At 34.1% G+C, this 12,969-nt stretch overlaps 1 protein-coding gene across 1 annotated transcript; it reads left to right on the plus strand.

Moving 5' to 3' along the window:
• The first annotated feature begins 4,842 nt into the window (after window positions 1-4,842).
• LOC137926330 (uncharacterized) lies at window positions 4,843-5,750 on the plus strand. Its single transcript, XM_068769933.1, has one exon. The coding sequence runs from the start codon at window positions 4,848-4,850 to the stop codon at window positions 5,730-5,732; it is 885 nt and encodes a 294-aa protein (XP_068626034.1). The 5' UTR covers window positions 4,843-4,847; the 3' UTR covers window positions 5,733-5,750.
• Window positions 5,751-12,969: the final 7,219 nt, after the last annotated feature.

Below are 12,969 nucleotides of genomic sequence, written 5' to 3' on the forward strand. Positions count from 1 at the left end.
AGAATGGCAAATGAGCTGTGCGATTTCTTTATGAACATTGATCTGTCCTATGGAACAAAGTTTTATTTTTAAGAGGCACATTGCTAATGCGACTGTTGCATATCAGTCTGTATTGAAGGAGTTTTTAAAAACTGCCTAGTAAGAGAAAACTACAAAACTCTTCGAACCATTATTTAAGCCCTAAGATAATTAACCAAAATGTTCAAAAAGTTCAATTAAATTATTTTATTATAAATTTGTTTTTTTTGTCACCTAAGAATGTATCCTCTATAATCGCATGTAAATTACCATTCCGCATTCGCGGCATATTCATGGAACATACACCCCGCAAATAAAGAGCTTCTACTGAATATTATTTTTAAGTTTTGAAAATATTTTTTTTATTTTCATATGGCAACTTGCAGTCGCCTCCAGTTGCTTCCATGTGCCCCTGTCTTAAGTCAAGCATGTCCACAATAGAACTGCAACTCTTTTGAAAACATAACCTGCAGGATCTTCCATTTTCCCTATTATATTGCCTCCAGGTGACCATATAGTTGTCACGTAATACGCGATTTTTCAGATGCGTAGTTAGTCTAATTAAATGTATTAGACCTCTTTTATCATCTTGACAATATGTTGCTATGCTATTTTTACTTTTTATGACAGCTTATGTCAAGTTGGAAAAAAGTACGAAGACCGAATTTTATTGGAGACGACCGAGCATTTTTCAGGAAAAAAAGCGATATGCGCTTGAGAGGTCATGACTTGCCGCACGGAGTGTACGCGTGTAGAGGAGAATATGACATGCGTTGGTGAAGAGTGCGCGCGTGAGAAGTGTAAAGGGGCGGCCATTTGAGTTGTGCTGTGAGATCGATTGGTAAGACGGTCACAGGCCTCACGCGGTAAAGTTCTTGGACGATGAAGGTTGGTTAACACTTACTCTCAGCCCGGGTAAATTGCACAAACCATTGGTAGATGGGTTGGTATTATAAGATGATGTATATCGAGCGATAGCTTAAAGACCATGTTGAGATGATGGTGGTCGTGGCGGGTTTGTAGGGGCGAGTGTGGAGGGCCCTTTCGGATCAGTGATCCGGCCTTGTTTGCCGATAGCCTAGGACGACGGGCCTACCCGTTATGAGAGCCGTGCCCTGGTTTTTGGGACTCTTGGGTAGAAATGGGTGTCTTAGGTAGAGGCCGATGTGCTTGAGACAGTGGGTCCACCTGTTTCACATGGGAGCGGTGCCCGGGTTTCTGGGCACTCCTGGGTAGGACTGGGTGTCCTAGATAGAGGCCGATGTGATTGAGACAGTGGATCCACCTATTTTACATGACAGCCAGGTTTCTGAGACTCCTGGGTGAATTTGCATGTTTCGCGATCGGTGTTACACTGTAGTGATGTGAATTGGTAGACATCAGTGGCTGGAGCGTAGTTGGCAGCGGGCGTGCCCGTCCTGTGGGGGCCGTGCACCGTTTGGTGACTCCCGTGTTATCATCTCCCGTTATCATCCCATGCTAAGATTTTGAAAATTCCCAAGGCAGCTGACAGAAGTTTATTTAGTTCGGATCGAATGTTTCGCCTTTTGTTTCAGTCTCTGCCTGAGTTTTGCAGTTTGAGTATACATTACGTAGTCTTTCATACGTAGCTGTGGTTGACAGTGTGAAAGGCCTTGTTGCTATCAATAAAGCCCATGCATAGAGGTTTCCATACTTCTTAGTTTTTTAAAATACTTGTATTAGATTTTGAGGGATTTCTTTTTATTTAATATTCTTTATTGTACACGTTAAGATACGTGTAATAAGTTTTACACTGATATACAAAAAAGTACAATGGGCGGTCTTGTCACACGAGGCAATCTCTTACAGACAATTCTTTGTTAAAATAAAACTCCCGAAACTGTTAAAAGTATATTAACATACACTGATGAAAAGCCGTAATTATCTCACACGTAAAACAAAAGCATGTGTATATCCAGTGGAATGTGCGTCGAAGTTCAAAGGAGTTTCAATGTTTTCTCTCCGTATGTGTTGATAGGTATGTTGTTAACAGCGTAAAATCTATAGCCGCATGCCTCTTGTATGGTGCGACGACTGTTTGGTGCCAACACGGAAATATCTGCTTCAAAATCTGTTTCAAAAGGGCAAAAAACTTGGTCGACTTATTCTGGTCTTGTATCTATAACGGCGTCGAATTGGTAATAGTATCTTGCGGAAATGTATTCAGGTCACCTTCTGATGATAAGAGTGCGTCTATTGTCTATTGTTTCGATGAAGTTGGTGCTGCTAGACCTTAGGCTTTTACGAGTTCATCGGATGTGAGTTCACGGAGCGAAGAGTCAACTATAGGCTTTAATAAAAAAATACGTTTTATATACTTTTTAAAATTTTTTGAAATAAAAGGTTGCACGCAAGTGTATTAAGCCATTCGGGCGGAGATTTTCCAGTTCGATACGCTGCTGTCGATGACGTAAAGCTTCTATAAATTAAATTGTTATGATTCAATATTTGAATAACAATAATTATTATAATTCAATAAATTATTTGACTATTTTTCAAACCAGATGGATGGATACCTCTATAAACTAAACTTTAGTTACTAAAGAATGCACATGTTTTGTAAGTTTCCTCTGAGGCGACCAAAAAGTTTCGATAAGCTGGTTTTCATAAGAAAATTAAAGGCTAAGAGACCAACAGGGCGATCATCAACCCGATGGATGGATTCTGTGCAATTGGTGATAGGTCTCATAATAACAGAAGCACTAAGAAAGGCAGGTCATAGAAACCAGTGAAGACAACTAGTTGAATCCTTGACCAAGATCGACCTAGGCCAGATACATGATTAATACTTTAGTACAGAGCTTTAGATTGAGAGTAAGGATCTCCTAAAGAGAAAGAGGTTATTTATGCTAAATTAGATAAAAGTCTTGTGTGTAGCCACCATATAAGTGTTCCATACAGAACGCTATTGCGGAATGCTTCTGTTGTCTTAGTTACATAGCTATGCACAGCTACGGGAAGAATATCACGAAGTCCGTCGTCTGTGAAAAAGATTAGAAAGAGAAAAGAGAATTGTGCTATAAAATATGAAGGTTTAACACGTTCCCTGCCACGGCTATTTTTATAGAATTTCCATTCATGCCGCATGGACTTTATAAAGTCGTAAAAATTAGTCGTTAAAAACGATTGCTTTACACTTTTTCAATACTGCAAAGCTTTAATTAGCGGGAAAAAGTTAAAAATTTATAATGCATTAAGTATGCGCATGCGTGATGTGAAGTTATCTATATTCGACCCTACAATTCATTATTTAAGAATGCTTTGTTTTTCAATGAGAACTGCATATGGCTTGAACGGAAAATGCAGCAGGGTCGTATGCGCCCCTCATGGCATGGAATGGTTCAAATGTATAGTATTCTAAGTCCAGTGTGCCTGATAGCCGAACTGAAACCGTCAATTGTATTTTTTCCTCTCATAGGGTTAAAAATGGCAGAAGAAACTTCAGCAACGTTGTTATCTGTGACTTCATCATATAACATATCGTCTTTAGATCCTAATTTACCCTTAGTCTTAAAGTTTGTACTGTTATCAGATATTTGACGTCGACCATTGAGATGGACATTGTAATAATAGTTTTTGTTAGACAATAGGTTAACTCCAGTGTAAATAATGTCACGACATTAACGGATAAAACGAAGACAAGCTTTAAGAAAAAAAATAATCTCCTAACATATATACACATATATGTTTTTGCTATGAAATTTTGATTTTTTTTATTTAATCGCAAAAATGTACTCTAGTCTTTCGATCCGTGACGGAAACGAATATTATTGGAATTATTTACTTTTCTATAATAACACTTAAATATAAATAAACGAAAGTATAAGTATCTGGTTAATAATCAATTTAACATACATTATATTGATATTATTTTATTTTATTAATGTTTAGATATAAGCGGGCATAATTATATATAGCACTGTGCATGCCTATAAAAGCAAACGTTTTTGATTTCATACCGTGTTAATCTAAATGTAAACTTTCATTGTGTTTTGCTGTTGATGTGTATTTTCAAAATAAATAAAAACATCATATACCGGGTGATATTATTATTTAAATTTTATTTTTTTTACCAAAAATCAACGAAATATTATGTGGGTTATAAATACTTAAACTTATTATTTCGTTGAGCAGTAAGAATAGCTTTTTACGTGGATCGTTGAACGACTATGGGCTTTTCAATGAGGGCCGAAGGTAAGTCACACATAAAATACAAAGTGTAACAGGAAAATAATAAATAAAAAAAATAAAAATAAGATATAGTGTAACAAGAAAAGAAAAAATATCGGATGGCGTCGTACTTTGAACTTATAAGGTTACATATCATATATGTTGCTAACATATATATCATTTAAGTTTTACAAAAGCTCGACAGAATGACAATGTAACATCTATACTATACATGTAACAATAAACAAAGACACCAATAAAAATCACACGAACGAGAATCGGAATTTATAATGTAAACAGATTCTATTATCTGGACTATATCCATGCAATATCATCGAACTTATTGGTATGTGTGACTCATTTTAAATAAACCTTGTATTAACCCATGTATATTTGCTTTACCCATTATTTACTGTGAGAACAAAGTATCGTCATACAATTTACTATTCATTTGATAAATTAAAATAAACGTATGATAACCTTTTGTCATTATATAAAGAGTTGAATGTAACTGATTTGATCTCTTTGTTAGAATATAATACGTAATGTAACACGTGTTTACCGAATTAAAAAATATATATTTTTGCGAATTTTTCACTGTGCTCTAAATTTAAGAAGTCAAGATACGTATTAAAAATATGTTGTATTTATTGCGATATTACACCGGTTTGCTATTGTCAATTGTAATAATGGTGGACTGTCAAGATTCCACGTACTTCGCGCCATCCGTGTTCCTCAATCATGGCGGCGGCCCGGATCCGATCTTAGGGAAAGAAGACGACTTGGAAATTGCAGATTCGTTGCGTAACATATCGAAAATTGTGGACATGAAACGTTTGAAAGCGATTATCGTTGTGACCGCGCATCGTGAGGAAGATGTCGTCACCATTTCGTCGAGTGACCATCACGACATGTTGTATGATTACACAAATTTCCCGCCAGAAAGCTACAAATATAAATACAACGCTCCCGGACATCCCATTTTGGCGCGAAAAATTCACAAAGCGTTCCAGAAAGCGGGAATCCCCTCAGCATTAGACGTGAAAAGAGGCTGGGACCACGGACTGTTTATTCCGATGATGTTAATAAATCCCAGTGCCGATATACCGCTAGTTCAGGTTTCTATATTAAAAAATCAGGACACCAAACAGCATATTGATATTGGAAAAGTGTTGTACCAATTTCGGCAAGATGGTATTGCGATCTTCGGGTCGGGTATGTCGTACCACAACATGCGCGAGTTCAGAAAAGCCGAGAAAGTGAATGATCATGTAATCGTGAACGATGTCTTTGATCGATACTTAAACGAAGTGTGCGTAGGCGAAGTGGATACTAAAAAGGAAATTTTATCCTGGGATCAAATTCCACAAGGCCTGGAGTCTCATCCACCGGGCAAAGCTGACCATCTAATGCCGTTAATTGTGAACATAGGCGCCGCTGGATCTTACCCGGGAAGAAATATTTTCTCATCTGTATATATGCATAAGTTTATCCTTAGCGGATTCATTTGGGAAAAGGAGTAAATACAATGTATAGCAGTACCGTTATCTTTCATTACAAACTTGCTGTCCACCGTCCTAGTACGCCGCACTACCTTTCGTGGGTGTATTTTCATAAAATCCATTCCTAGTAATTTTTACCATTTCGTAAACAATATTCTGTTTAAGTTTTATACATATAAAAGCTATAGTTTAAACATATGTATTTTGGAGGAACGCTCTCTGGGCCCTCCTTACAAGAGAACTTTATTATACAAACTATTTCCTACACTATTCGGCTAAAATAATATAATTTTTAAATTATAGGACTTATAAATTTCAAGGATTATGGCTCCAGAGACGTGACGAAACGGATAGGTTGCTTATATGCTGTTTAAGTTCATGTTTTGGCGAGGGATCAAACACGTAAACATAAAATAAACAAACAAAATAAAAAATAAAACGAATAGAGTAAAAGGAGTATAATAAATAATGTAAAAACAACACAAACATTACAAAAACTTTTAAAGACGATTCACCAACAAGAACAGCAACTGTAAATAAATTATCTTTAGTTTATTCGATTTGTAAGCGGACAAATTTATTATAAATTGTTATAGACAACTTACTAGATACTGATTGGTTATTATTGTAAAAGCTACAAAGGATTGAATGTATATATAGATCATTTTCTTTTAATAAATTATCTTTAGTTTATACGATTTGTAAGCAGTCAAATTTATTATAAATTGTTATACACAACTTACTAGATACTGATTGGTTATTATTGTAAAAGCTACAAAGAATTAAATATATATATAGATCACTTTCTTTCAATTAATGTCTGCTAGATCCCAAGTTCAATATTATTCTAACATGAAATTAATGTAACCAATTTCGGTGATCGCTTTGTTATGTCTTACATTTATCATGGGGCATCTTTGGTCCCGTTAGGGGCTTCTTGTGGCTGCTCCGGTTCCCTGGTGCGTTTGGAGCAACCCTTAAAAACAACCGAATGCGACCGGCAGCGAGATCTGTGAATATAACCCTTCAGTCATTATTTTCTTGACGAGAATATAACTCCATAGATTCTTCTGCGAAAATGTTTCATACGCCGCGAATTAGCACACATATCTTGTCTATTTTTTTTCTACTTTTCATCATATGAAAAATAAATCGTTACACAAAAATTTCGTGTTATGAAAACTCTATTTAACATAATATGCAAAAAGATATTCTTTTATAATTTTGTTTCTAATAAATTCGATTATTTTCATTTTAATTATTCTACCCAAAGTTTCATATCTGTTTTGATCTTGTGTAAATTCCGATCAAAGCTATGGGCTATTTTTTATGACCCCCGCTATTGGGGCCTCTCGTACCCCTATTTATTGTGGGATAGGGACTTTTTTAGCATTTATTTATTCACTTTTCTCTCTTCATTCGTTCTCCACATTTTCTTTCAGTCTATTATCTCTCTTTCATGCTACAGTTCTTCTATCTTTCTCTTTTGCTCTGTTCAACTTTCATTCTTTCCTCTTTTCTTATTACAATTTCCATTTTTTTTATTTTACATATTTATTTTTACATTATTACTTATTCTATAATTATTTTCTATCACAGTTTTGTATTGTTTCTATTTCATCATTTTATTATCTATTTATCATGCTTGGCGTGTCATAATTCTAAATGTCTTGTGATGAGATGAAACTCCTAAGAGAATTTGTGACTTTAGTTACTAAAAAGCAAGGTTAGGTTAAATAACTCTCAGATGTCACCTTCGACGTCGACATCGCGACCGCCTTCGACGGCACCTGCGTTTTGGAATCCGAACCGAGTAGCGACGGTCGCAGTAACGGCATCGCTTGAAACGCCCACATCGCGAGCGACAGACCCTGAAACACATATTATATGCCTCACTCATATACTCATCTACCTAAAACTTTAATACTAGCAGAATACAGATCTTCCGCTTTTAGAATATGTAGCTGCCACTTGAACCCTTTACATTTTATCGACCGCATACTAAGTCTCGAGTTTCGACCGTCGTCAAAATAATCGTCTTGACCCGGCACATTGTCCTAAATCTCAAGGCATTTTACGGTCTGTAGCGCTTGGGCAGCGACTTGAAATAAAATAATGTAGCAACTAATATATAATTGAGTATTCCAAATTGTATTGTTAATATGTGTAAATTTTAGCTGTATTTACCCGTAAAAGAAAATTGTGTAAGAAAAATTGTAAGAAATTATAAAACGCTGTCGTGCCTCGCAGCTGAGAGAAGAGAGATCCGTATCAAATAGCGGCAACCCTCTCCCAACTGTCTGATTAGTTAAAGCGAAAAATAAATATTGTAAAAAAAAACACTAGCGATACAAATTAGAATTAATAAAAAAAAAACAGACGAAGTGCGAGCAACAATTGACAAGGATAATGGGAACTTTTTGAACTTTCAATGATATTCCCGTTGGTATACAATTATTCATGTAAGCGAGTAGCAAATACAGGCATTCCGTAATGTCGTTTCTTATTGAAGTCATGTGGTTTATTTCACACAAAAGCCTTATATTTTATTTAAGATAGATTGCCTATTCCTTTTACTTTCTACTAAAAAAATACATCATCATCTAGACACGCTACGTAACCATTAAACTTGTTCCTATTCATCATCATCGTCATTATTTCAGCCTATAAGAGAGAGAAAAAAGAGAAAGAGAGCTTTAATAAGACCAGTACAAAGCCGATAAATGACTTGCATGACTTCCTTAATAAAGTCGTCTGTCAACCTTGTAAGTGGAAATCCCACGCTGCGCTTGCGTAAAGGTAATTTCGAATGCAACAGCTAATAAGATCTATTCTTTTCTGCTATCCTGGTAGCTCAATGATGAATAACCCCACTAACTCATTCGGACTATAGTGAATTTTTAAATCATTCAGACAGCCAATAACTTGCAAAAGGGATGTATGCTATATGAAGTGCCAGATATAATAATTTTTAATAATAATGAATTAGATGTTTTTTAATAAAAGTAACAAAACCTTTTTCAAACTTTAGCAAATATCCGCGATTACTAAATAGACACTTTTTATTTTGTCATCTTGCTCTTATGACACGTAAATGTAATGTAATTACCGTGTTTAATAAATGATATTCTTATTAATGTTAAATAAAAATTAATTTTACTCACGATCTCCTCGTTCTCCTGCAAATGTAAACGAAATTTAAATGATGGTTTTAAGCATTTTTTTACTTCACTAATAATATAAATTAATGATAGAAATAATGCTGAATACACACCGTCGCTTTCGACGACATGGCGGCATATTTTTCTGAAATATAAATTTGTTGTACAAAATTATAAGGTTATAAAGTAATAAAGATTTAAATATGTTATTTTAATTGAAAAAAATTGAGGCTGATTTTTTAACTACGCAAACAATTTGGGGCGCATCTGTGTTATATTATTCATTCATTTATGTTATTATATACAAAACCATTTAAAATATGTCAAGAGAAAAACGCCCGAAGAGCCCAATTTTATAAACACTAGACTCTGATTGTGCTGCCTGGAATGGTATTAATCTTTCAACGTAAAACCCTGATTTTTAAAAAAACTTCTAATAATCATATAGTTTTTTTACGCGGTCACTTTTACCTTACCTTCTTAATAACGTAGAAGGTTCATTCCCAAGTTTTATATTTACTTTTAATGAACCTTATAAGTGAATTTATTGAAAGTCACAGAGATATCACCTGGTGGTATGTTATAATGACGAATGCAGTTGCAGGTAAAGGAGTTACTCATTTTCTGAAGTGTAGAGAATATATTAGGTATAACAAATCCTATCTTTATTTCTAGAACTTCTTACCTTATGCACATTGCTTTTACCTAATATGTATTCATATCGTAGATCAACAAAGTACCGTCATAGTGTTCAATAAATAATAAATGCACTAAATTCGCTGTCAGCGTTAAAAAAATGGTAAAAGAACACTTCCTTCGTCTTTAAAATAGGATATTGTATAGCATATCTTAATTATTCGTATTTATGCAGTATCTTTTGTATGTAAATATATATGTGTGTGCGTGTGTATGTGTATTTATGTATAAGTAACTATTCTCGTATGTATGTATTTGTATATATGTACACCCTAAACTGTCCTCTTCTTCATGTCTCACATCTCCATCCAAAGTTTGTCTGGTACAAATCGCCTCGAGCGATAAGATCGCCTCTTGTACCTTAGGTATATTTTTTCCCCCTTTTTTGTCTATGGTGTATGAAAGTGATAATAAATACAATAGAATATTAAAAGTATTAAAAAAAATTTCGTTATCATGTCGTGAAAATTAAATTGAGTTAGCATTTGGTCTAAAAATCCAATATATATATCCAATTCCGAGATCACGAATGACAAGCCTACTTAATTTTGATACTTTAATATTTTTATTATTTTTAAAATTACTCGACCCGCCCTCATCTTGTTTTATGACAACTTAGTTTCCAGTAACTATTTATTCTTATCATCTTACCTCTCTATGACCTTTTGACAATTACCAAGATTAGTGTAATGTTTTTGTGACTATGTATAAGTCTATTTAAAAGTTCAGAGAAACTAAGGGTCACACAAAGAGCAACATAAATTCAAAAAACTAAAGGAAAAGTGAAAGTGAGACTGTCTAAAATTATAATAAGGAAAAACCTTCCATGACAGTTTTGTTTATACACCATCACTGCAATTTTTATATCTAAAATGCTTGCAATTTGTAAATTTACTAATATGTGCGCATTTTAATATTTATCTTAATTTAATTTGTTTCAATCGGTGTACCTAAATTTATTTACATAAAATACATTCAAGTATCAAGGTGTTGCATCCTATATTTATCGTATTTATTATTATCTTTGTATTACACTTAATGTTTACATTTATCCTTTAAAGGATTTATCTTTTTCGTCATATACTAAAAATTGTTTATTAAACTACATAACCAAATATCAAGAACGAGTTTCATCTTATATTTAGCGATAACATATCCATTTTTTTGTAATTCACTGCCTTGTGAAATAGTTTTAATTAGACATTCAGGGCGTGTTAACCTATAGTGCAGGGTGTGCAAATGCACACGGGCTTGGGGGGCGCTGCGGCGCAGAACAGAACTTTGATACATTTCGCTTCTATTTCGCTGTCCATAAAACTTAAAACACAAGACAAAACATGAACTATCGCGGTTCGCCGCTTAGTTTCGCAACAGAGATGTGCTATAGATATAAAAAGAATGAGTGTTACTCTGCCGTCATAAGAAAGGCCGTAACTAATACCGTACTGTAGGCTACACATACTTATAGGATATATATATATAGCTTGTTGGAATATGAAAAACTTTCTTATTACGACGGCAAAGTTAATAGTTACAGCCGCGCGGGGGGGGGGGGGGGGCTAAGGCCTACGGGGCGCTAGGGTTTCATTGTACACGGGCTAGAGCCGTCCCTGCAGACATAAGTTTGACTACTTCGATAATCAACAGTGGATGGATGGATGGTGTATTGTCTCTAATGATGTTAATGCCGGGAAGCGAAAGGGTCCATGAATGTGTCAAAAAATTGTTACTGGGCACTCGTACTCCAGTTGCACGATGAAATTTGCACGAAGGTGGTAGACGTGTGATGTGTTGTGTGCGGCTTGGAACGTCAGCCTGGACCACTTGGCAATCAGAGTCAGGATGCGGATCCTTGGATCACTCACGCTGTTCACGACAAGGGGCCTGCGCCCGGAAACGGATCGTACGTGATGGATAGTATGCTCCCTAGCTAGGTTTAGCGCTTTTCTTTTTCTTAATTGTATGGAGAAGAATATATATTATATAAAATAGGCGAAAGAATCACAAACAGTAAACTTGTTGCTTTCACATTATCAACATAGAATCATTTCCATTTACCACCTGCTTATGTCAAGAGTGCGATTTGATAAAATTATAATAGAATCAGTTTGAATTTTCCCCCTGAAATGACTACCTTCCACTTAATATTGAAATTGAATATGAATATTTTAAATGCGGTCTGAATTGAAAAGAACACACAATAAAATCAGACGGGTTCTGTGACACTACTACTATTAAAAAGATAAAGTAAAGCTTTATTCTTCCTTAAAAAAAAAAATTTTTTGCAACTTCGTTGGTTAATTACTTTATAAATATACATCTTAATACTGGAGTATATTGTAATATACACATTGTCTACATAAGAGTTACTAAGTTTATGAAGTCTAGATCTTTATCTAGATTCTAAAAGATCTAAAAAAGCTTATCTTTATTACTAATGCTAACCTTTTTTACGTTTCTATTTGTCTTTTAAGTCATTAATGATCATATATCTACATATATCGAGTAGTAATTTTATCATATTTTTTCTTAACTAAACTTATGTCTAAAAGATATTATTTTCAAGGTAAGTTTATATTGTTTGCAATATCAAACACTATTTTATCGAACAATACTCATTAGTTCAAGATGGAATATCTAAAACAGATTTTACATTCGACACTTACTAGATTTAAAGTTTTCCGTCAACGGCAAATAAACATTTGAGATGTTTGCTTCCTAAAGTATTTTAATTTGAAAATAACATAACATGATTATATTACAAAACTAACCAAAAGGATAGAAACATGTCTTGACATTCTATTTATGAAAATAGTTTACTTTTACTAATGTTATGCGACAGTGCAACGAATGGCCATTAGGATGGGCAAATAAAAACTTTTTTTAATATAATAATATAATAATTATTGTATATTTTTATTTAAAGTATTAATATTTTATATCTTATTTTCGTGTTGTTTGAACGTATGTTACACGGATACATCTTTAAAAACTTTTTAATGATATTTTTATTATTCCTTACAGTAATGACAGTAGACAACCGGCAGATGGACATATTTCAATACGTATTTTTTAATATCATATTATTATATCGTACCCGGCGATAATTATTAAACATCGACCTTTAGAAAGAGACAATCGGCTAATTTCGGGTTCGTAGAGTTTTATCTAGAAATGATAAAACCAAATTCCTTAATAGTCGAAGGCATTGCCGAACATTTTAAATATTTTTGGCGGGTCGCAAATAAAAATGTATTTAAAAAGTATGCAAAATAAATGAATAAAACAAAAAGAAATTTTATTTATAGATAACCTGTAATATTCAAAATATGTGCACTTAGTCTTTCATATTTGTTGCAAGTAATTTTTGTAGCACATTTATTTTTTTCACAGTTTTCTCA

This window comes from Battus philenor, unplaced genomic scaffold (assembly GCF_028537555.1).
Source record: "Battus philenor isolate CCGP_79_NKW_IND1 unplaced genomic scaffold, ilBatPhil1.0.hap1 SCAF_29, whole genome shotgun sequence".
Lineage (NCBI taxonomy): Eukaryota > Metazoa > Arthropoda > Insecta > Lepidoptera > Papilionidae > Battus > Battus philenor.

Excerpts from the sequence above, each read along its gene's own strand:
- LOC137926330 (XM_068769933.1), top strand. The coding sequence starts at position 4,848 with ATGTTGTATTTATTGCGATATTACACCGGTTTGCTATTGTCAATTGTA.